We start from the raw sequence: 25,298 nt of genomic DNA on the forward strand, positions 1-25,298 counted from the left end.
TTAACATCCAGGCACTAAAGAACACAGTAAATCTGTGTCCAGTGCACTTTGCAGTCAGGAAAAATCAATAGAGCCATCTGTAATGTGAGACCCTGTGGACTGGAGGAATACATTTGATAACACTTAGTCATAAACCTGCAGGCTATGTTTTATTCTTACCGTGAGTTGAGTTTCTGTCTCACCTGGAGAGAGCAAACAGCAAAGCCACGATGATCAAGACTGTTCTGTTGAACTGCACTGTTCTCTGCATGGTCTCGCTTTGCGTGAAGCCTAAATCAAAAGAAGCTTTATGAAATTACTTGGAGTGATACTGTATCTGTACATAATAATTCTCACAAGTGACAACATAAAATCTCGACTGTCATTCCAGCTTGAAAGGCAAGATCCTTAAGTCAGTAGGCTCCATTTTTGACATGTATTTGTAACAGCAAGACTACAACTTTATACCACACTACACAGATGTTGAGCCTCTCCTCAGTACAGACCAGTCTCCAGTGAAGTTTTGAGACCTATTTGGTGTGGGGAAACAATTATTTCTTTGAAATACCAATAGAGTTGGAATAGCAGTGTGTTTACCAGATGGAAAGATGGAGGTCGGTCAGGTTCCCTTTGTGAGCCATCCACACTTTCCTCCCACGCCTCGGCTCTACTCTACTGTGTGGCTCTCCTGGTCAAATATCTGATTTGTGAGTCATACCTAGCCTCTATACCCATGGAGAAACATGCTGGTTGTCTTAAAATATACTCTGGCAGGGCAGCCATGCAAAAGCTCAGGCCTAGCACAGAGCACTGGAGCTTCCCAGGGGACTGGCATGGAGTGAGCGGGAGAGACGGAGGGTGAGGGAATCGACTGGGGAAAAAAGAGAAGTGGGCGGAAAGAAGGAGACTGTGGAAGGTTGTGTTAGATAAAGGGTTATGAAAGCCTAACTTTCTGTCATGTAACACTGAGGCGATTTCAGCGGTGTGGGCAAGTCTAAAAGGGTGGTGTTTGTGATTCCTGTAGCGAAAAGCTGCAAAACACAGCTCACATCCAGACTGGGTTAAACTCTACTCAGGTAAGATCCCTGTAGAATAACTGGCTAAAAACATGGTGGAGAATTCTAGTAGGAGTATGATGTTAGGCTGACCTTGGTAAGGAGGAAGGGAGAAAGTAGGCGCTTGGTGAAGGGGGAATTAACTAGTCTCTTACAAAATACATCTATTAACGTCTACTTATCCAAATACAATGTGGAGGAAACAAAACTGCTGCCTGGGTTATATTCTCTAGCACTGCTTTGGGAGACTCCTATATGGCAGACAAGTCTTAGGGAGGAAGTTGTGGCGGATGGTTGAGTGTACAAAGGACAGGTCTTCGACATTGGAGACTGGAGCTCATATCCTGCACCTTACATGTTGTTACATTTAGGCAGTTAATTCACTTAGTGAATCTTGATAAACTCAATTTGTCTCATCTGTTACTTCAAGTCAGCAATGAGTTTCCTCAATATTCAACAGTGACCATTATGTTTCCCTAAAGCTGCTCTAATCAATATTTTTTATATTAACAATGGATCAAATGAAGAAACAGAGAATTATGACTCAACAGTGGCGCATTTAGCAGCTAAAGAACCAGATATTTTCTCAGGATGTGGTGGAAAACCAAATCAGAGCTAAAATGAATGCTAATGCAACTGTTTGCTAACACAATTGACATTACAAACTTTATGAGGTGGTATAAGGCGGTGAGTGTTGTGTTTACAGCTTGGTGTGCTGCTCTCACATGTGGCCAGAAAAATCAGTTAATGCAAGTTCAGCCAAATGCCTTGAGTTCCCTAAACATAACCATGAAAATAATATAAAGTAATATCATGCTTTATTTATCACAAATGGATATTGTAGGGAAATTTACTGACAACGTTTTCCAGATAGATTCAGTAAGAACATTTTGCATTGGCCATAAACACTTTGCAGATACACCGTCACTTAAAAACATTGTTGACTTTTAAGAGCAAGGGTTGCAGTGAAAAATAGGGAGAAAATGGGGTGCAAAAGAGAAAGACTAAGGACAGCGAGGAGGGGAAAGTTGGCTGGCGTTCGAGCAAATGACTGAGGGCAGATTGTCTCTACTTGGGGGGAAACTGGCAGCCCGAGGACCTCTGTGGGCAGGAAGTGACTGCTGATCATCTGTGTGGGCGTGTCTGCATGCAGACAGATGACAGGGAGGGAGGGAGAGACACACAGGAAGATGAGACTCACTTGTCTCTCTCCTATGGGGCTGAAACACACAGAAGGGCGGAGAACAAGGGAGCGAGGCTGAAAGTCACAGGTTGTGTGAAGACACAATGATGAAACACAGCCTACACAAAAGGAGAGTTTAAGTGAGAGTGAGAGACACAGATGGGCAGGAAGAAAGGGGGAGAGAGTGACAGAAAGAGGGAGGGAAAGCTGTCGGTTTCCCCCGCCCTTCCTCCCTGCATCCTCGGCTGTGCTGGCAGTGCCAGGCCCTGGTGAGGAGAGATTACCAAATCTCAGCCCGAGGTTGCATGTATGGACACAGTCATTACCTCTGCCCTGCTAACAAATGGCGCTGCTGTCTGAATACAAACCGATGGCTGTCTGACCCCCATCCCCCTGCCACAGAGTTGCAGAGCCTTGATTTAGAAGGAAAGATGTAAAACTTGATAACTGCTCGATATCTTTATAGGCCTGTTTATTGTACTGTATTATTGTGTTTGTAGGATATCGACCGCTGCTGTTTTACAACACCGGGCAGCAGAGCTACAAATAAATCTTCAGATGAGGGGTGCTTTTTTGTGGGAAAATATTTATTCCATTGTGGGTGGGTTGTGTAGTTTTTGAATTGCTTTCAAAATGGCTCCTCGGCCAGTTCATAGGATCATATTTACAGTTAGAGTGTGCGTGTCATTGTGCTGGTGTCACGAGGACAATCTGTGCATTGGCGTCTGGCCAGGGACAGCATGGGGTTAGAGTCGGGTCTGTCAGAACCCGCTGTCATTTCCGCCGTCACTGTGGAGATTGTTGCAAACAGCCGAGTGGAGCTGCCTGATGTCAAGATATACTTAGAAGCTAATCATGCAGCAAATAGAGGCACAGGGATTCCTGCAACAGGAACTGCCTGGCCGCCCTCGCTCCAGTTAAAGCCATTCATGGGAAACAGTTCAGCACTGCCACTCACAGCTCGTTTGCAGCTAGGTTTTTGAGGACTGTTTTGGATGAATTGATACCAAAGCCAGTCTGAATAACACTCTAGTTTTCTGTGCCTAATTTTTGACACTGATGGTGTCTACTCAGTGCTGCCTTTTGTAGAGAAGAGCTCTGTGTTTGATAGATGGCTTTTGTTTTTTATCTAAGTTTTTGTTGAAGAACCCGTGGACTGTCATTCGCCTCTGTTTTCCGTGGAAACGGCGTGTCTTTTCATATCTGCAGACTTCCCTCTTCTCAGATGGCAAGGATAGATGGTTGCCATTACCCCGACCGAGAGTCGTGTTGTGCCATATGCTGCCTACTTTTCTTCAGAAAACGTTTCTTTTTGCATTGTATGAGAGAGAAGCGAGCAGAGCAGCACAGCAAGCTGCATCTGCAAGAACTGCTCTCAACTCGTCAGAATCGTTACCTTCAAATCAGCAGAGCAGGACAGTTAAAGCACAAACACTACAGTCTCTTACCTTTCTTTAGAGCTGCCCCTTGTGCTTGTGGGCTGTTGTATGTGAAAATGCAATGGAAAGGCCAAGGCACACTAATTGACTTCACCTGGCATTCCCACTTACTGTGAGCGTGTCTAACCTTTACACAACCTCGCTTAGTCACCTCTCCTCTTAACCACCCAGGTTGAATTTCTCATTTAATGCCAGTAAGCAGATTACCACCATCCCCCAACCACCACCTCCCACCCCGTCTTCTTTTTTTTAACCTTCTTTGGACCTCAGCAACAGATTTTTATTCAGGGAGGCCGCAGCACTTTGTGGTGGTAAATCAATAAAACAGTGTCCCCTATAACAGACCTCTGTGTTTTCCTTCCATCGATCCTGTCAGCCCAGATACATTCAAGAGCAAGCCAGGCGATTACCCTCAACAATCCTTACTTTGATCTATACTGCAGACGGCAGGTGCCAGATATCAGCTTTGGGTAATTGTAATACTGAAAGGGGGCATCATTAATCATTCTTTCTTGGCCTGAATTCAGTTCCCCCTGATCGGTTGGTGGTTATTGTAGTCGTTATCAATGCAGACTGCTTGCAGGCATCGCCATCACCCTTTCACCTTGCTGCCACTAGAGCATAAATCATGTTTTCATGTTTGATGCCACATGCTTCACGTGTAATAGCTTTAGGATTCTTAATGAAATGAGAGCTGCAAGCAGAATCAAGTGCAAGTGAGAAAACTGAGAAAAGGGCAAATTCCCTATATGGAAGGATTAAGAGGAAATAATCCCTTACTCATTCCAATGTAATTATTTACACAAAATAATTCAAAAATGTTGATAAAATATCCATCTTCCCTGCCTTATTATCTCTGTATTATCAGATTCACTAAAGACATTTAAATCTGCTGCAATTTTTTCGAGAGCTTATTTAATTGATACAGTGCTGGGCATCAATCATGCAACTGTGACCAAAGTGGAAAAGTTAAACTTTGTTGATTGTAATCTACAGAGAAAGACATTATCAAGTTCAGAAGAATTTAATTTAATTCCCTAATTTTATATGGAAGGTTAAATTACTAACTTGCACTAATTTATTGGCCATTAGCTGCCACAGAGAAATAAAAAAACAAAGATTGTAATCAGTATCAGTCAGCAACTCCTTGTATTGCAATTCCAGCAGGTTTAATCCTCGCACCTCTGCATTTTCTTAATCAATGTTTTGATCAAGCACTTTTATTACCTGGAGGTCAAAGTGGTAATTAAAAAAGCCAGGCTGAAAATGTGGATGTTTGTACTGAAAGGAGGTGTTGATTCCTGGGGAATAAGGACTGGAGAAATTATATCAACAGGGTACAGGCCTGGGACAAAATAAAAAGACTTTTGCCATCTTAAATGGTTCCCTGCAGCAAAAAGCTCCAGAGAGACAAATGTTCAAGTAGCTTTCTGTCCCAGCTGGGGCGAAGATAGGATGTGATTTAACAAACCTATAACACCTTTTGACTTCATAGTATTACTACAGCAGCTCTGTGAAGATAGATCCCCTATCAAATGTTCCAAATGCATGTTTAACTTTTTGGAAAGAGGAGTCTTTTTAAATGCAAATGACTGTAGCTTTTGCTTCTCCATTACTTTGCTGTACTCCCTCTTTGACCCAGTACACTCAATCTAGACAGCGCTGAAGTGATTTAGCTCATGACGTCGCTGCAGCATTGCCACCTCTGAATTTGTTTAATTGTATCACTGATTTTGTAGTTGTTGGGGATGGGATTTTTTTTTTTGGGGGGGGTTGTGTGACTTGAAACATTGAGTTGTCATGAGCTCGACCTTCTACTTTGCTCCTCAATTTGTCAGCTTTATGCAGTTGACCCCCTTTGAGTTGTGGGTCAAAGCTATATATCACACTCTGTGACTTGAAGCAGTCCCATCAGCAGGCTGCTGTGTCCTCATTCCTGTTTCCCCAGTGTCCAGCCGTTTTTGATCACTCTAACAGAAATGGATGGCATTCACACAGTGCTTAGATTAGACTGTTTGATGAGGTACTGCACTGGGTTCAAGAGAAGATGATGTATGTCCCTGTTTGTGCATCCACCTGTCTAATGGGAGGTAGGAATTTTGACCCCTGACATGCCACCAGGTGTGATTGCAGTTTCAAAACCTCAAACACAGATGCTGATGAGATGTCTAGGGCTTTATCAGGCAGCAATGTGAACCGCCTAATATTTGGTCTCTTTATCAATTGATATACTTCATACTGGGTTTCTGATGATTCATTAGTTCATAGAGCTCATGTGATAAATATGAATGCAGAAAGACAGACATTACGTCCTACTTTTGCTTTCCTGAGATTTTGTGACTGTATGAAACAAGACGGAAGGTGTTCAGACAGAATATGAAGCGAATCTTCACCTTGCATCATTTTCGCAAATGTGATCGCTGAACCACCCCCAGCAGCCAATGTACCAACATTACGTATGTTAGCTATGAGTTAGTTAGCTAGCAGCAGGCACAGCGACCGTGTCTGCAGGACTGTGTCTGCTCAGCGTCTAACTGAACTCAGTATTCACCAGAGACTGCTGTTCTTTCTGTTATTTCCCTCCGGACTCTCTCGTTTTTTTCCTCTCATCTCTGTGTGTTTATGAAACAGATTCATAAATCTGTGGGAGACGTGCAGATTTTTCAGTAAAGCTGAAACATTTTCAGCTCGTGCAGATGCAATTTCGCAGCCGTGTGCGCAATCCTGGGTGAATTTGTGTCTAATCGTATCTTTCTTTTGACTTTGTAAGCAATTGCACCGCCTCTAAAATTCATGTCATGCTCTGTCTGAACGAACAGTAGAATTACGGCCATTTGCTCAGTTGTCGCGTAGGTAGCTCAGTCTTTATTCAGAGACTTGAAAGTTGATGATTGTGAGATGCAGTTGAAAGCTCCATAAAGGCCAATAAGTTGACTCCGAGTTAAGTGTTTTTTTGTAAAGTAAATCATGTATAGATACAGAGGTTAACATTACAAGCAAAGTTCCTTACTTAGGTCATATAAGGATAACGGAGCTATTTCCATGACAGCTAAGCAATCTGCTGAGGCAAACCTTGTGATGTGGTTGAAAGGTTCAGGAAAGGCTAGTGGAACTCATTCTTTCTTTTTGTCAGATCTCCCAAGTGCTTTCTCTCTTTCTGCTGACTTATGTTAAAAATGTGTTATTGTTATATTTTCTGTTTTTTCATATAATATTTTGCAAACCAATATTACATGTTAGACCTACATGGACTAGGCATTAGAGTCTGTTTCATGAACCATACTAGCTTATCGTTGCTGCTAGCCTAGGTCAAATACAGGCTGAATTATAAGAGACAAAAGTAACACAGGCATAACACTGAATTCCTCAAATTTTATATTTGAAAAGGCTGTAGAGTGATGGAGACAGACCAAGGTCTCTTCAGGAGGGAAGTATAAGAGAAAGCTTACGAACCTGTTCTCCAAGGTCACAAAAACTGCTGCAGAGACAGGTTTTGCAATAAGTCTTCACTGATATGTTAAGAGAAGAAAGTGACTGTGCACTGGACGGTATCAGTCCCAATATAAGCAACGTAACATATTGCATTACATAATGTGAATTTATTCTTAGATGATCAACTGACAAGATAATGTGAAATATATGAAAAATGTAATGCTCATTTGTTTTGCAAGCCATTTTGTCAACCCCGGCCGTTCCATGCATTTGTAATATGCAGCTCCTGCTTGTGTATTCAGACTTTCAATTTATGAATGGGACAAAATTATTCTTTGTTTTGGTAAAGTCCATGTGAAAGTTGTCAAATATTATGTATGACAATGTATATTACATACAAAGTATTACAATTATACCTATTTTATACCTAATGTTTTGTCTCGTATGTTCTCTCTCCCATATCCTATACAGTTACTTTACCTTCTATAACAATGCATTTGAAAGTTGTAAATCTAAATTATAGCAAATTATGCAAATGTCAGCAAGTGAAACTGTGACGTAACACACATTAATGTTGGCATTAAAGGAACAGTTTGACACTTTGGGAAGTTTGCTTATTCGCGTTCTTGCTGAGAATTAGATGGGAAGATTGATACCACTCTCATGTTTGTATGTTCAATGCAAAGTTACAGCCAGCAGCTGGTTATCTTAGCTTAGCTTAGCACATAGGCTGGAAGCAGGGGGAAACAGCTAGCCTGGCTCTGTCCAAAGGGAAAAGAATCAGCCTACCAGCAACTCATACAAAAACCAAAGTCTAAAAATGACAAGTTGTGGTTTTACAAGGGGGTTGTATGCTATGAGACTATTTTTTGGCCTCCAGAGATTCACTGCTCCTGGCCAAGAAGTAGTCCGGCATATAATATTATGTCGGTTGCGACATGAGAGTGTTATCCATCTTCTCATCTTGCTCATGGCAAGAAAGTGTAGAAAGTGTCGCACTATTCCTTAAGCCTCCAAATATAGCTGACCCTGGCAAGCGATATGATTTTCGCATCTATCATAAGTGACACATTGAGGGCATATAGTGCGTAACTTTAACACCCTGAGTTTAGATACTCAGATAAAATGGCAGACAGAAAATATAGTGGACTGTATAGTAAATAGGGAGTGATTTTTGGACATGGCCACTAAAAAATGTGATTTGTCAAAACAGTCACCATAGCAACCAAATATGATGCTGCACCAGAATAACACCAACACATGAGTAAACATTCCCTTCGTTTCTCCAACCCTACCTCTTCTCTTCCAGATCCCGCAGATTAGCTATGCGTCTACAGCCCCGGAGTTGAGCGACGACAGGCGCTATGACTTCTTCTCGCGGGTGGTTCCTCCAGACTCATTCCAGGCCCAGGCTATGGTGGACATTATCCGAGCCTTGGGCTGGTCTTATGTCTCCACCGTTGCCTCAGAGGGCAGCTACGGAGAGAAAGGAGTGGAGGCCTTCACACAACTCTCCAAAGAAGCAGGTAAGGAAAGGTGATCAGCCATGGATACTGTAATCATTTTTTTTTTAAATGTATTTGTCTGATTTAAAACATGCACTTGCATTTTTGACCCAGAGAAAGTTCAGTGTTCCTGTTTCCGGTAGATGAATTATTATCTGTTTAGCAGCTTCTGCTTTAGTTCCTCCGTATGCTGTGGAGTGTTACTGGAAATATAGACTGACAAACAGCTTGAGGAGAAGATGCCACGTCACATTAATAAGCATTGCCTGTACCCATGTCACTGTTATAAAATCACTGCTAAATATAACCATTTCAGTTACGTGCAAATTCAGGAAGAATTGCCTGAAATTTTCAAATGTTGTCTCTGTGGCCAACAGAGAGGAGAGAAAATGGTCTGGCAAATGGTCATTTTGGGGGAGGTTTGTTTTACACTCTGCCTTTTCTGTTTCACTCAACCTCGTTTTTATCCCTGCTAGGGAGAGTGCAGGGATCTGAGGATGTTAATGACGGTCAGTCGGCTTTATGGTCAGTCAGTTCAATCCACTCTGGTCCAGTTGTGTGTATGAAGCAGCAGAGTTTTAGATATTTAGTCTTTTTAGAAAAGAAGTGCGGCTTCTTTGTTGAACATCTCTGGACATTTCTCTAAGAAACCATATGATAAAACAGAGAGAGCCGAACCACTGAATGGTCCAGACAGTAATCTATTAGTATCAGCCTTTCTTGTTGGGTCCTGTAATGTAAGATCAATAGCGATTGCTTAAAGTGGCAATGATCCTTTTTCAGGCTTAACGTTGATGTAAACGTTGTTACGTTTAGATTTGGGTTTGGAGAGGTTAGAATAAGGATCGTGAAGAGTACTTACAGTACAACAGAGGTTTGCATTCAGACAAGGTGCTGTGGTTTTATCTGTAAATGGGCTGAAAATTGTGCACGCACTTGACTACCTTGCTTTTTCCACATTGATGCTGTTGTTGGCATGTGGTGATAAATGTGAATCAGCAGTCATTGCTGTAGCCAAGAGACACTCAGTTGCTACACAGTACAATGGGTCGTCTATCTTTGTCGAATCATGTGGTTTACTGTGCTTTGCTTTAGGAAGTCTGTAGAGACTTTTAACAGTTGCTGCTGCAGTATTTCTGCCAGATCAGGACAAGGATTCATTTCTACAATCATGTTGGATGATTGCAAGAAGGTTGTTAATGCACAAGAGTTGGAGATAGCTCTGTGTTCAAAACTCCAATTCCTTTTCCATCTTTTTGAGAGAATCACTTTAAGAGGAATGTTTCCTGGGCTGGAAAAATTACCTTCCATTATCCATGATAGCACATCAATGCAACTCATGACAACAGGACCAAGTATTTTGCTGTTTCTCACATTCACTTCCATGGATCCCAATCCATTTCCCGTAGATCTGCAGGGAGTGATCCCAGTCTCTTCTAATAGACTAATGTGTGGAGACCTCTAAAATGAGGAAAGCTAATGATATCCCACAGGCATCAATCAGAAGTCCAGCATGCATGAATATTTTATTTGTGTGCATTCATGTCCAGTGTTATCTCCCTTTAAAACTTAAGAAGCTGTTTGCGGCTGTGTAATTTGCATAGAGAGAGAGAGAGAGAAAGTAGCCTGTGTAGGAACAAATAAGGAAAAGTGCAGCTTTAAGGCTTATTTTGGAAGTTACAATTCATCTTATATCCTGTGATAAACACAGTTTCTTCCAGTTGTTTTTTTCAGATACATTTTCCACTTTTTCCTTTTGCAAAAAGCAGTAAACGAGCCGGTATTATTATGACACTTGAACAGCTACACAAGGAGTATGAAATCATAAGCCATTTTTGTTGTTGACTCATCCTGTTGCTTCTGAGCTGCAGTCACTTTGAAATATTTTGTATTCATACGCAAATGGGAATTATTTCCTCTAAAGAAAAGCTTCCAGTACCCAAGACATCTTATCTTTAATAAACATATTAATTAATAGCACAACTATACATTCACAGGATTCACGAAAGGGCAGCAGTTCCGCACCATTGCATTGAAGAAGTAAACATAGTGAATATGGAGAGAGACTATCTGGAAAATACTCAAAGTTTGTTATGAGTAAATGTATTAAGCATAAGTCATTTCCAAGAAATTGATAAACTGCAGAGCAACAACAACATTGTTGGGTGGATGTTGTTTCAGCACCCCTGCAAGTTGATCAGTGAGATCTTGAGATGGCTTTTGTGGCTGCCATGTTTGGTTGCAGTGAAATGTCAGATGCATTAGTAGGATTCTCGCTTCACCACTTCAAGGAGAACCATCTAGCAGACTAATGCAATATGGCTGCCCATTACCCCAAGCTGAGACTGGAGTGATGGTCACTCTGTATCGATCTCCTCTGTTTTCTTTTTTTTTTTGCTCTGCTTTCTCTCTCCTGTTTAGGCACTGTTCCATTGTGCACCTTCATCCTGGCTGCAGGTGTAGCTGGCAGAGATTAATCTTGTTTGTATTTTTCTTCGTCTTTCCGGAGTCAAGCCAGAATGATGGACTTTAGTTGTTCCATTTGATAAAAAGACTTGCATTTGAGCGAAAACTCCCACAAAATATCACTGTAGAATTGATTGCAGCAAGTTGCCAACACAATGCATTCTTAGATCAAGTCTGAGCTGTGAGGGGGGAACAAAATCTGCCACTGAATTATAGCACTCATATTTAACAGTAGGAATGGACTGGGGAAGAAGCCGGGTGAATTTGCAAACACCATAAAATAGACCACAATACTTCTGAATGATGCCTTGACATTGCCAAGTCCCATAATGGCAGTGGAAAGGCATGCAGGATATGGAACGGCACACAGATGCTGAATATGAATGTCAGCTGTATGTCAGCCCATTTTGATGTGCTCCCACGTGTTCAGGCGGGGAGACTGGAGGGAGCATGTCTGCCTTTTGACTGTCGAGGTGATAAATATAATTGCAGCATTATGGATCCCCTGGAGGTTTGGGTTTGGAGGGTGTTGAGTAGGCAGGCGGGGGGTCGAATCCATCAAGGGCCTCTAATTTAAAGGGATTTGTATTTCACTAAGCAACACGGCCGGGCTGGATTCCTTGCCCTGAAGTGCGTTTTCAGAACTGAGGCCATTTAGGATGAATAATTGAAGCAGTTAATGCAGTGCATGACCTATGGCACTCAGAGAGATAAGTGGAGAACTTCCAAGACCTGATGAGTTTAGCCATCATGATCATTAAACTGTCTTTGATATATTAATCAAATGCGGAGCAGAGGTAAGGGGTTTACGGTGCATATACTTTTAATATTATGATGTAGGATCATAGGTAAATGAATAAGGTTCAGCAAAAAAATGTCAGAGTCACAAACCAGCGCATCTCACTTCTGTTGTAAGCAGAAATTTTATATTTTTTAGTCTTTAGATGTATTAGATCCTCACTCCCCCCACTGACTGTAAGTGACATCTAGACAGTACAGTATTACTATACAATCCTATTTCTTGGAAAAGACTTCAACAAGCTGGAATAAAACACTCTTCTCCCAGAGGCTGACATTTATCTGTCTCACATCACACATCTCCAGCCAAGACTGACATGCGGCTCTTCTTTAAACCCACAGTTTGATTTGAGAAGTCTTTCAAGTCCACACAACGCCTTCCAGTGACAGGTGAAGGCACTCCGACCCAGAGCGCAGTGCTCTGGATACAGCGATACACCACTTGCATTTCCATCATGCCTGCCTCCTCAACTAAAAGACTGACTGACCATCTAACTGACTGACAGATGAGGTTTTCTGCAGGCATTCAATAATTTAGCCACCACTGCACAGCTGCCAGTCCACAGCCTTTAGGCCAGTCTTAAGACCACAGCTTATTCAGCTCTGGTGCTCTCTCTCTCTCTCTGAAGATGGGATCCGTTCCAAATGCTTCTTATCTTCATCAGTGGCTCCTGTGGTCTCTGTCTGTATTATTGACTGTTGTGACCTATAATATATCTCTGTTCAAGACCGTTATACCATTATAAATCTTCACACAAGCCCACAGGGTTTTTGTCATTATGGAGTTAATGCAATTTCATGAGACTTAAGTTCTCGGAATATTATGAGTTTTTCTTTTCCTGTCTGGAATGAATGTGTGTGTGTGTGTGTGTGTGTGTGATACCCACCTGCAGACATTCCGCCCCTCTGGAGCTGAAAGCTGCTGCTAATATGCCAGAGTTTCCTAAAACCGAAACGTGGAAGTGCAGTGTCATGTTGTGGGATTTCTGGATGAAATAAACTGAAATCTCTGTTCTGAAACAGAGTGTCGTCCCATGGAGACCTCCAACGCTGGCTGCTCTGCACAAATGACAACAAGCGCCCTTCACTTTAACAGTATACCACAAACCCCTGAGCAACATCAAGGCCATTGGTGGGATCTCCATTTTTATGTGTAGTTTAGTTAGGGAGGGTTATCCTGTTATAGCAGCCATCCCAGAATGTTTTCCCACATGAAGAAATATCCCTAATTCTGCCTGCTGATACTAAAAAAAATGGATAGTTTAGAGGAGGTTCAGCAGTTGTCATTTCGCTATCTTCTGCCTTTAGAAATGCCACAGTAAACCGTGACTGGAGATGTGTGATCTGCCAGCTAAAAGCTGCTTATATCAAAGTAATGAGCCTGAGGAGACTGGCAATTAGGCGAATCCTTCCATTTCTCTGTCTACTCAGGGAAACTCAAACTGAAAGGTTATTGGGTAGTCTATTAAAACGCTTGAGTGGGAGAAATTTTAATTGGTTTGTGTAGAGCTCTGCTTTTGTCTAAGGACTCAGTCTGCTGCCTAATTCTAGGCCTTCAGTAGTTAGGATGTTCTCTCACACAGGTGATCATATTATCTGTTTATCCAAAGTGCTTCAAAGGTTAGCTTGTCCTTTGCACGTATAATTACCACACCAGAGTGGAACAAAACTTTTTTTTTTTTTTTTTTTGGTGAAAGATATCGTTTTGCCTCTCTACTTGATAATGAGCTGTTGAAGTAACCCTGAAGACAACATATCTAGCAAACTGCTAAAAACCTATTGCGATAATATACTGTGCCAAATAGAGTATCTGGCAACTATTTAGCAACACACAGAAGCAATCGGTACCACTCATCCTGTAAAATCTCATTAGTGGTGACCTGTCTGAGAATGATTTATTGTCAGTATTAATATCCTCTTTGTTTGTTATTGCCGGCTGTGCTATCTGGTTCAGGGTCCAACAAGAGATGTTTGATAATGACTTTAAATGAAAAGTCAATGGAAAGCTGTTGGATTTTCACAAATCCATACTATGAAATCTGTAGCTTTATGTCCCTGTTGGTGTGGATTATTGGCTTTGTTATAACAGATATGTTTATAACTCTCTCACTCTGTGAAATTATGCTGGTGCTCAGTCGGAAGGCGCAGTTTGAGTGTTATATTGCATGCTGCTGTGGTTTGCAGATCATTGCCAAAATGTAAATGTAAACACTGTAAGAATATAATTTAGTCTCTATAGCAAGCATGACAGCATCATAAAAATCTCACTATTGTGTTCAAATGTGTTTTCCCTTTCCATATGGGTGAGATTTACATAGGAAAAAAGAAGCACTTATTGTGCCCTCAGGCTTTGTGTTTGTGTGTGTGCGTCTGTGTGTGTGTGTGTGTGTGTGTGTGTGTGTGTGTGTGTGTGTGTGTGTGTGTGTGTGTGTGTGTACATCTGTGTGTGAGAGTGAGGGAATGGGTGATATCATCCCAGGGGCCTTATCATTTCTTACTACTTTCCCATTAAAAGGTGGAATCTGCATCGCCCAGTCTTTGAAAATACCCCACAACCCCAAACTGGAGGATTATGACAAAGCCATCCAACAACTGCTGGAAACGCAGCACTCGCGGGCAGTCATCATCTTTGCCAGCGAAGAAGACATACGGTGAGGCGCGCGGCACATTCTGGCTTCATCCATGTCGCTCAGGCGTGCTGATGACTTCCCATGTTTAGGTCTCTAATCTCTGAGTAGCAGCTCCCGAAGACAGGCTAGAGGCACAGATTTACCGTGCACACATGATTGTGTGCTACACAAACATACCTCCAACACCACAAACACAAGCATGCCTCAGAGGAGAAGTGGGAATACAGATCGCAACAAAGCAGCAGAGATATTGTTTCATTTACAATACCCCACAGGGAGTGTTTATGTAAAGAAACACAGTATCAAACATTTAGTACCTGTAAATTCAGAAGGAATAATCCAGAAGTGGATGTGCTAGTGAAATGTAAAAGAAAAGAGAAGATGAGTGAGACATGGATTAATGACTGTAAATCCCTATCCCTATTATCTTTAAATAAGAAATAAAAAATAAAATTTTTGCTCTACACAAAACATGAACCAGTTAACACAAGATAACAATAGTCCCCCCCCGTTCCTCACCTTTTAATGAGAAGAACGACGAAGAATTGTACATGACAGGACTGTAATGTCCAAACAGCTCCTCAGAGCCAGCTGTGCCTTTGTGTATTAGATATTAGATTGCACACACCTATTGTGCTCTCTCCTAATTCATACATGGATGTCCTTGCAGGGGAGTTCTCAATGCCACCAAGAGGGCCAATCAGGTGGGCCATTTCCTGTGGATTGGATCTGACAGCTGGGGGGCCAAGAGCAGTCCGATCCACCAGCTTGAAGATGCAGCGGTGGGAGCAGTCACCATACTACCCAAGCGCTCCTCCATTAAAGGTGCAGACACACTGGTGCACACACAGAGACTCACGCTGCATATATTTTTGTTCTACTGTACAATTTTTTTTGCGACGAATTGACTTTTTTTGTTTGTTTGGTTTGTTTTTCTGTTTTTGCCTTGTTTTTTTGTTTTTATGTTTGTGTAATTATTTACAGACCAAACTAGATTTCATAAATTTCCCAAATTTTTTTTTTAAAAGTTTATGAAATCTGTGAAAAACTTGCAATAAAGCTAATTGGGGGCAGCAAAACAAGCTTTAAACACAACACTGACATATTTTCATCTTATAAAATTGATATGGTGAACTTGTTAGCAAACAGTTCCCATTTACACATCCAGCCAAAACACCTCCTAAAACTAAAGCAGTCTAATACAGCAGCCCTGCAATAAATGCTCCCTTCATGAACGCTATAATGTTCAGTTTTTATTGAGACTGCAGAACTGCATTTATTATATAGAGAGGTTTTTCTGTTATTTAGCCTACCCTCACTGATATAAACGGGGTGGACAAAATACTAAAAACACTTGTCCATATAATGCAATACAATTCAATTGCAGTAGAAACTACATCCTCCCAGTTGCTTTTTACATTCCAGCAGATACAAAGGAACTTTAGCACTAGTTTAAAATCAAGGTTCTGGCCTCCTGGCAAATGCTTGTTCAAATGCTTCACTATGTTCACCAACTAGTTGCTATGTGTGTCTGTCTGGCATTTGGTGCAGAGCAGGTAGTTTACAGTGGGTTTTTAGACCTTTTTTTATTTTTATTTTTTTTATTATTATTTTATTATTGTTATTATTATTTATTTTTATTTATTTATTTTTTTTATTTTTTTTAATCTGCCTGATGCACCTGGAAACAATGCTGATGAGAGAGGTGAGAGTGAATCAAAACAGTAAAGTTGCAGGCCATAGAACCAAAACAATGAGAGACATCAAATATATATTGATCAGTGTTGTTTTACTTGCCTTAAAAGTCGAAAATATCCAGTCTCAGATGATGGAGAAATTGATCTCACTGGTCTCTGCATCATTATTGAAAGGAAAGCAAAATGATAGGTCTGAGAAAAAGCTTTAATTTATTTTTTTAACATCAAGCATTTATGCTTTTTTGATCATTTTAACATTTTCTGTCAATAAACTCCAAAAGAATACCATTACCACCTGTTTTTATGTGCTTAGGGGTGGATTTCTCTCTAAAACTGCAGCTTAAAAAATTCCACCCACGAGAAAAAGAAAGCAAGTGAGGAAATTATACTGCTGCATTTGCCAGGACATGTACAAATTCACCATAGAAATAGAACGTTCTCAGCATTTACCATCTATTTAAAGTTCTGTCCAGTCAGTGTCACAATCCTAATAACCAGTCGTCATTACAATGGAGGAAATTTGAAAGTCTGAGTTTTATGAAGCTGTCCTTAATTAGGAGAGGTCTAGCCAGGACAAATGTACACTCTGGAGGAAGCCAGAATATTATTAATCCACCATGCATCATTGATGGTCTTTTGAAAAGAAAATCAGCTGAGTCATTCAGCTCTGATTAGCCATTATCACCTCTACCCATGACTCAGCTGATATGACTGGATAAAAGAGAGTTGAGACATAGACAGAGAGACTTTAGAAAGGGAAATTCATTATTCTGAAGACAGAAAATTGAGTGTTTAAAAAAAACCCACTGCACCGTGAGTTTACAGTGAAGTTTTGTTCCACCTCAGTTTCCTGACCGACATTGGGTGGTTAAATTGCACAAACAAGAGAGCAAAATTCAGCATACAGGCTTTCTTTCTGCTTTGTGGCGGCAAGTTATCTCTCCTCAAGCTAATGATTCATACAGGCACCTAAACCCTGCCGAATTTAGTATAAGGCAAATACATCGTTCATTCAATTCACTTCTGTTGTAATGGATTTTATGAAGTGAAGAAAAGCTGTTCAGCACCTACAGGACTTCGCAGCCTGAGGCAACAGGCACCACTTACAATCCCTGCGTTATTTATTATGCATCCTGTTTTTTAATTAATGCAATTTCCTAGATGAAAGAAGTGATTAAAGTTCCATGGGGCTTGAGAGGAAGAGGAACCACCGTGGTCAAATTTTGATGAAGTAGTGCTTGCTGGTGTGCTTCCAGCACCTAGCGGCCAGCACCACACCACCATTGCTGCCACCACACTGCCGCACAAGTTTCGCTTCATTTCCTCCAGGTTTGAATAGGTTGATAATTGGTCCGGAACTGAGCCATTCTCCCCCCTCCTCTGTTCCCAGGATTTGATGAGTACTTTACTGCACTCACCCTCGAGAACAATCGCAGGAACGTGTGGTTTGCTGAGTTTTGGGAAGAAAACTTTGACTGCAGGCTCCTCAGTGCCTCAAAGAGAGAAGATACCAGCCGTAAATGCACAGGTACATGAGTTTTGACCTGTAAAACACTAAAAGATGATGCATAATTTGAACGATGATGTGAACTTAACCTTTTGTTTGTATTAGAAGCTGCAGATAGTCTCCTGGGGTTTTAATTCAACCCTTCTTGTCTGCGGCACAGCCAGGAAGTCTAACACCAGGTGTTTCTACCCAGCGGGTGCAGGACAGGCAGAGTTTATTATTAGAATAATAATGCACCACGTGGTCTTAGTCATACTACAGCTACAGACAGTCTACTCCTGTGGCGAATGTCCTGTAACTCTTAAATCCCATATTCCTTCTATTCCCCCTCAACCCAGTCACCTTGACAGCTCAGCACAGCACAGTGACGTGTGTACTAACTGCACTGAGCCAGAGCACACTATATTTTGGTTGGAAATTACAGGAGAAAATGGTAAAAAAAAAAAAAAAAAAGCTAAGCAAACACTGTTCATGTGCATTCTGCTTTATTGTAATCTTAGTGGTAGCATTAATGATTGTGTTTTTGCTATCAGTGATGCATGATCCTATTATCTAAACTCTGTCTGCTTGCATTTTGACAGGCATTGCACTGTATTAATTATCTATGTGGATGATGCCTGTGTTGCGAAATGCTGTATTAATCTCGCTTGTATACCTGATGAGGGCAATGGCCGTTTGACACGAATTACTGTTTGCTGTTTCCTTTATAATGTCCTGTTTGGCATCTTTTGTCATGTGTCACAGACATAAGATGCTCGTCCACTTGGTGAGCCCCACAAAGCCTCTGTAAAATGACTATAAATGTCTTTTATGTTTTCTCAGATTCCTCTGAAAATGGCTGTACGACTGGCTGTACTACAAGCCAAGCTGATATTTATGAATGTTAAATACTAACGGGAGGCTTTTGCATGGAGAGGCTGTCCATTGAGCATCCTATGCAGGGCTCAGAAAAGCAAAAAGCTTGTGTGTGGGCTGAAATGTATGTTAAGTTCTGAGAAATGAGCTGAAATGTCAGCAAAGATTGCTCTTGACCCCCTTCAGTTTATGCAGTCTCCCACATCCTTATATGTGTCCTATTAACATCATCTGCTCTTCCGCTGAGCTCTCCATGTGAACCATGAACAGCTATCACAAAGAGAAAATTGTCTCTTATTATTCACCGTTATTTTCTTGATGAAGCATTTTTGTTATCTGGGTAATTGAGTATTATAATTATGATGATAATGATGATGATCATGATGATTAACATTATGATTATTATTGTTATTAAAAGTAACAGTAGTAGTTTTCTTGTTATAATTTCCTGTCACTCTTTGAAATGCAGCCTTTATCTACCAGAAGTATAAAATAGCTAATTCAGTTTGTGACAAAATACAAAATCCAGCAGAGGTTGTACATTATGTATTCAAGCAGTGTATCAGCAGCATGAGGCAGAACCTTTACAGCAGCCCGTAGTGAAAGGGCAGTACACTGGGAGGAGGATATAAAGAGCAGGAAGCCAGTGCAGAAGACTATGTTACTGATGTCCATGGTGATCTTCATCACCATGCAGATGGGACAAATGGCATCTATTCTTAGCAGTCTATTACTTTGTCATACACCACAGTAATTACCGCCGCCCAGGAGGGAATGATTTTGCCTGTGTCTGTTTGTCTGGTTGTCTGTTTGTTTGTTTGTTTGTTTGTTTGTTTGTTTGTCAGCAGCATTACGCAAAACGTACTGAACCGATTTGCACCGAACTTGGTGAAGGGAACGGGGCATGGGCCAGGGAAGAGCCCATTAAACGTTGGGACAGATCCGAGTCATTTACTATGAATTCAATTTTTTTTTTTTTTTCTCTGAAGTCTGGTTTATGTTGTTTGACAGTGGCCTTGGCAGAGTACTGTGTGCCATTCTAGTTGGGTCCGAATCTGCTGCTTGATATTTTCCACTTGGTTTTAATTAAATGTATCTTCTTATTTCCTATGCCACATTGTCCCTTTAGGTGTAATGCCTTCAATATCAAAACTGAACTAACTTGCAGCAATCGGTAAATGGAGCCACAATATTGGAGCAAGAGATGATAGGGATTGTTGAGAGAATGATAATGTCTAATGGCTCATGGTGTATTTGGCTGTTAGTCCTCCTCTTCCTTGTCTTCCGTCAGGCCAGGAGCGCATCGGGATCAACTCCAAGTACGAGCAGGAAGGGAAGGTACAGTTTGTGATTGACGCGGTGTACGCCATGGCCCACGCTCTCCACAGCATGCAGAGGGACTTATGTCCTGATCATCTTGGCGTTTGTCCACAAATGGAGTCTGCAGAAGGAAAGACACTGCTGAAGTACATACGTAACACCAGCTTCAACGGTGAGTGACACATTGTAGAAGTCTACACAACAGATGCCTACAGAGTGTGTGGATAAGAAAAGCCTACTGACGTGAGTACACTAGGTGAAGGAACAGTTTTGTGTTCTTGCCAAGAGTCACATGAAAAGATGGATGCTACTTTCACATCTGTACAGTAAATATGCTGCGGGAGCCAGCAGCCGATTAACTGATCTTAGCACAAAGACTGAAAACACCTCTAAAGCTCGTTAATTAACACATTTCATTTTGTTTGTTTAATCTGTACGAAAAGCAAAGTGTTAAAATGACAGGTTATGGTTTTATTGACTGTTACTAGGGCATTAGCAGCAGCTTTCCTCTGGTTGCCTGGGATAGCTGCTCCTGCAAATGACCCTCAGGTAAAATGGCAAATTGTTGTTTTTACAATTCAGTTTTTGAACGGATTGAACAAACATGATATAATGTGTTTATTAGTTAGCTTTAGATGTGCTGGTAAGCACTTTTTTTTAACCCTTGGACAGAACCAGGCTAGCTGTTTCTCCCTGTTTCCAGTCTTTATGGTAAGTTGAGCTAATTATTTTCTTGCTTCAACTAATTATGTATGAGACAGTCTTGACGGTGGTATCGATCTTCTCATCCAACTCTTGGCAAGAAAGCAAATAAGTGTATTTTTACAATATCAGACTATTCCTTCAACTGCTGCTTTGACTTGGAGTATTTTACTCAAGGGTGATGTGTGTCCACATTAATCTCCAGTGTCAAGATAAAATATGATTTAGAGCAAAACAAAATGATGAACATAACAGCTAGAGTCATGTCAGTTTCAGACTATAAAAAGCCGGCTAATAGGTAATAAATGCACACTGTACCACCTCCACTGTTTTATGCATCATATGCAGTTGCTTGTGGGCTGGCTACAATTTAAATTTGCATTTACTTTCATTCACAGTTAAAAGCACCACAACTTTTTTTGGATCTATGGAATATTTTAAGCCAGTATGATATATTATGGGTCTGCTGGTCCTTGAACCTCTACATAATTCAGCCCTGTGCAGAAAGGGATGTGGAAGATACTAAACAATTAATGGCAAATAGCTATTAATGACAAATGTTCTGAAATGCAGGAGTGAGCGGAAGAAGACGGCCGAATGGGAGATGAGTTTAAAACAAGAGAAACCTTTGTCAGTACAAATGTGCCGGCATGTCCTGTATGGCAGCCAGTGATCATTAGAGGCTCTTCTTAAGTGCACTGTGTCTTCACAAAAAGTTCGAGATAAGATTCAGCTGTTTAAAACAAGGAATCAGGAGTGATCATCTCAGAAAACTGGCCTACTTTTAGATGTGGACCCGACTCATTGTGTTTCCTTTCTTAAGCATTAAAACAACACTCTACTGTGATGCGTTTTGATGGCATATGTGGGAAATGTATACTTGTATGTACTTTACTGGGATAGACGGGTTGTATGAATGAGTCACTTAATATCCTGGTCTTTTATTCCGTTTTAGGGTTTATTTTTTGGCTTTAAGAGTATATTTCCAACACAGAATTTAACACTTCATTTAAACTGCAGACTAATAAACCTACATGAATCCCATTACTGAAAAGGATCAGGGAGAAGAAAAATCTTGGTTCATTGACTGGTGAAATGAATGAATGAAAACAGACATAGACAGTCTGCTAATATTTTCAAAAAAGCTTTTGCCACGAAAAATTTTGAACACCTTTTAAAGGATTTTTTTGTAATTAAATGCATCCAGTATTCAAAAAGAGCAAACTCTAGGCAGCAGAGATCAAGTCATGCTGTTTTTTCTTGAATCTGCAGTACATCTCTAGTGTTGTTGTTAATTCACAGGGGTGGAACTTGCGATTTGACCAATTAAATTTCTAGTCTGATAATAACTAAATTCCTATTTCATTTCACTTCATCATTCAGTCGGAGATCTTTTTATTCATGTTAGCCAATTTGTATTTGGGAGGCGGAGGTTTTTTGTTTTGTTTTGTTTTGCCCAAACCAATCAGTACTGAGTCCCCTCAGCATCATTTTCAGGCAAAACAGAAACTTTGATGACGGTTGCACAATGATTGAATTTTCATTTTATTTATTGGATGCCAGTTACATTTGTAGTTCTCCGCTTTCAATAGTAATAGGGATACATATATTCCGCATCATGTTTGGATTTGTCTCTACCTCGTCGTTAATATCAATATTAGGAGTTTAGAGGGAAAGTCTAGGGTTCAGTTCAGCCTTTCTTCTTGATGAGAATAGACTTTTTCTCTCTCTATTGTTTTGTCTTTATTAGTTAAAGTTCTCTTAGTTTTACATGCCCTAAGCTATGATCTTTTTTTCTTTTTCTTTTCTTTTGTCATTAAATGCTAAGTGTGTGTATTATGCATTTATGTGTTTGTGTCCCCCTTTCCAATGCCTAGAGTTGAAGATTATGTATTTCAGAACCCACCGTGTGTAAGATGGAAATACGAAGTAAACACCAAAGTCATTCTTGAGGGTATGATATGGAGGTTGTATTACTATGAGTTCAATCAGAATTACTTCACTTAATGTTCAGCGGTTGAATCGCCCTATAAAGTGTAAAAAAGGTTCTTACGTGGCTGAAAAAGGAGGACACTCAAATTGCCCTACTTCAAGAGACATACTTGAATGATTTGAAACATATGAAGCTAAAGAATGGATGGACTGGCCGTGTGTGAGGTATTGCAATACTGGTACACAAAATTCTGCCTTTCCCAATGGGTAATAGAAGATGAAAATGGCTGATTTGTATGTATTTCTGTTTTTTATTCAGGGAAAACCTGTTGCTTTGCAGTGATTGTCTACTTACCATTTTGAATCACAATTTTTATTCTGCGCTTCATCCCTTCATCCCCTTTCTTAATCCTGTTTACACAGCTCTGATTGTTTTTTTTGTTTTTGTTTTTTGTTTTCCAAACAACACCAGACACACTTGAACTGCTGAAAAAGTCAAAGATATGGGCAGTGATTCAGAGGTCTGGAACCAGCCTTGGAAATTTCTACCAGCATTACATACAGGATAAGGGTCAAATCCCGTGAAAAGACCAAATGTATTAGTTCATCTCTCAATACTTCCTGGCTTCCCTACCCTGGCTGTGGCTTCTATTTGTTCTCACTGAAGACATGACTCTACAAATGAGTCACAAATACCTTATTTCATTTTTTTAAAAGGCCAAGTAATGTACTTAAACAAGCTAATGTGACTTAAACAGGAGTTAACAGTGCAGTTGTAGGCGACTATTTTGAGTTGCAGATTAATACACATTTGGTGCTAGAGTGAGTATTTACGTCAGCAGGGCAGTGTATATGGGATTGACTCAAAATAAACTACAGTGCCCATGTTCATCATAATAAAGGAACATGTCATCCAGTGCAACTGTGTGGCTCACTGATGTGTTTTAATATAGTTTTTGGAAAACATTAGCGGTCTCTAGCCCAGAGGAATAATATGTACTCTCAGGCTTTGGCTACACAGATGATACTTGTTGGTATTATCAATTCATTGCTTTTGTTTTTTTCATGGGATTTGTTGACCAAAAACATTAAAAAATATCACTAGACTTGTGCTTTTGCATTTTTAAAGTATAACAAGGGACATCATGCTCTAAAATCATGTTGATCCATTAAAAGCTTGTGTTCTAATAATGAACATTTCGTATTTTGTCTTTACTAATTCAGTCTAAGAACTGCAACAATTGCTCTTTACAATTATTTATGTACAAAATGTGTGAAAGCAAACTTCTGTCAGTGAACTAAAGGCTACATAGCTGCCTGCCTTTGTCTAACACTGTCGCTATGGCAGCAGTGCAGAGTTCCAGCGGGCGAGAAGCCCTCAGATTTTAAGGTGGAACTAAAGACACAGTATATGCGATTGTCTGAGCAGTGCTAAAAATTCAAGGAGACCTTAACCAAGTGCAGATTCATGCATGGGATTGAGAATCTGCCGTTCAATCTCAATGACCATCTGGGTTTGTGCTGACTTTTCTGGATTTTCAGCTTTCGAAAAAACGTTTATCTCAGTGTGGCTCTGACAACGAAGGAGGTTCATTTCAACTGAGTCGAAAATAAGATCTCTACATTCTCTATCTCCTCTACCTCTTCCTGTCTCGCTATTATATTCTGAAACCTTTTTACTGGCGAGTAAAGGTTGTTCAGTTGCAGCCCCGTCAGGCATATCTCACTGCCCCTTATTGCATTTAGACTAGAACCACGCACATTATCCTGTGTATGCGCAACTGCTAATGCACTGTATGTTTGAGAGTGAAGGAGTGTGAGCCTCCTTTGTTGATCTCCCTACTGTGCTGGAGTCACAGAGCTGAGGAATGAGAGGCAGAAAAGGAGGAGAGAATAATGATGTGAGAGAAACACAGCAGTGGATCCCCAGTCCACCCACACTGCTCGGCACAGCACAGCAGCAGTACACTTTTGTCATGTCTTAATTCAGAGCCACATGCAAATGCATAAATCTTTCATCTTAGACAGCGCTCTCGCTAAGGATTCCACACAGACCATTTTGTTCCCTTGAAAATATCAGCCAATAGAAAATAGGACGGAACTTGTAATGCCTTTTTATCTGCACACACATTAACACATTATGTGCTCTAAAGCTGTAGAGCGCCAAGTGCCCAATCACTCTTATCACTTTTCTGAATTGCTTTTCTGTGTTTGTGTATTTGCTGTATAAGCTGTATATTTTTGCTGTGGCGTGGCGTAAGAATGGTACCCCTGTCACGGCTACTGCTCACAGGAGTCCACACCATGTCAACATTTTTATACGCTGTGACGCCAGGTCTGCCGTCTGTTTGGTGGAAGGAGACGTGACAGGACGGTGACAGCCACCCACCGAGATTTTGTTTGGTTTTCATATTTAGAGAGATTTTTCTCTACGGGCTTCACAAGTACAGTTGAATTAATTCTGAACACCCATCCAGCTTCATTTTCTGGGCCGACGCATGGATACTGATGAATTAGTGTTTTACTTTTAAACGGAAGGACAGATGGTTCAAATGACTCCGGTGGTGCCATTTCCATATTTTTAATGTGGAATATGTGTGCTGTCACTTTGCATAACAGGAGACGGTGTGGGATTTGTGGCTCTGCATCACCATGGAAAGGGACACTTTAAGTCTAATAAACTTATATTTGTAATGCACAATAGTGTCACAAAGTCCAAGAGGAAAATGACGGTGCTTGTTCACAGTATTTTATTAAAATGGCCCCGTATTCATTGGCCTGAAGTGGAATTTTTTTTC

The 25,298-nt window shown here is 40.7% G+C and overlaps 1 protein-coding gene across 1 annotated transcript in view; it reads left to right on the forward strand.

Moving 5' to 3' along the window:
• The window catches only part of LOC120803931 (metabotropic glutamate receptor 7-like), a 59,178-nt gene that overhangs the window by 15,727 nt on the left and 18,153 nt on the right, over positions 1-25,298 (forward strand). Inside the window, exons 2-6 of the mRNA XM_040152972.1 lie at positions 8,398-8,614; positions 14,373-14,508; positions 15,158-15,312; positions 17,575-17,712; positions 19,838-20,038. Of these exons, the coding sequence (XP_040008906.1) occupies positions 8,398-8,614; positions 14,373-14,508; positions 15,158-15,312; positions 17,575-17,712; positions 19,838-20,038 (847 nt within the window). The remainder of the gene's footprint in view (positions 1-8,397; positions 8,615-14,372; positions 14,509-15,157; positions 15,313-17,574; positions 17,713-19,837; positions 20,039-25,298) is intronic.

The sequence above is a fragment of the Xiphias gladius genome, chromosome 18 (assembly GCF_016859285.1).
Source record: "Xiphias gladius isolate SHS-SW01 ecotype Sanya breed wild chromosome 18, ASM1685928v1, whole genome shotgun sequence".
NCBI lineage: Eukaryota > Metazoa > Chordata > Actinopteri > Istiophoriformes > Xiphiidae > Xiphias > Xiphias gladius.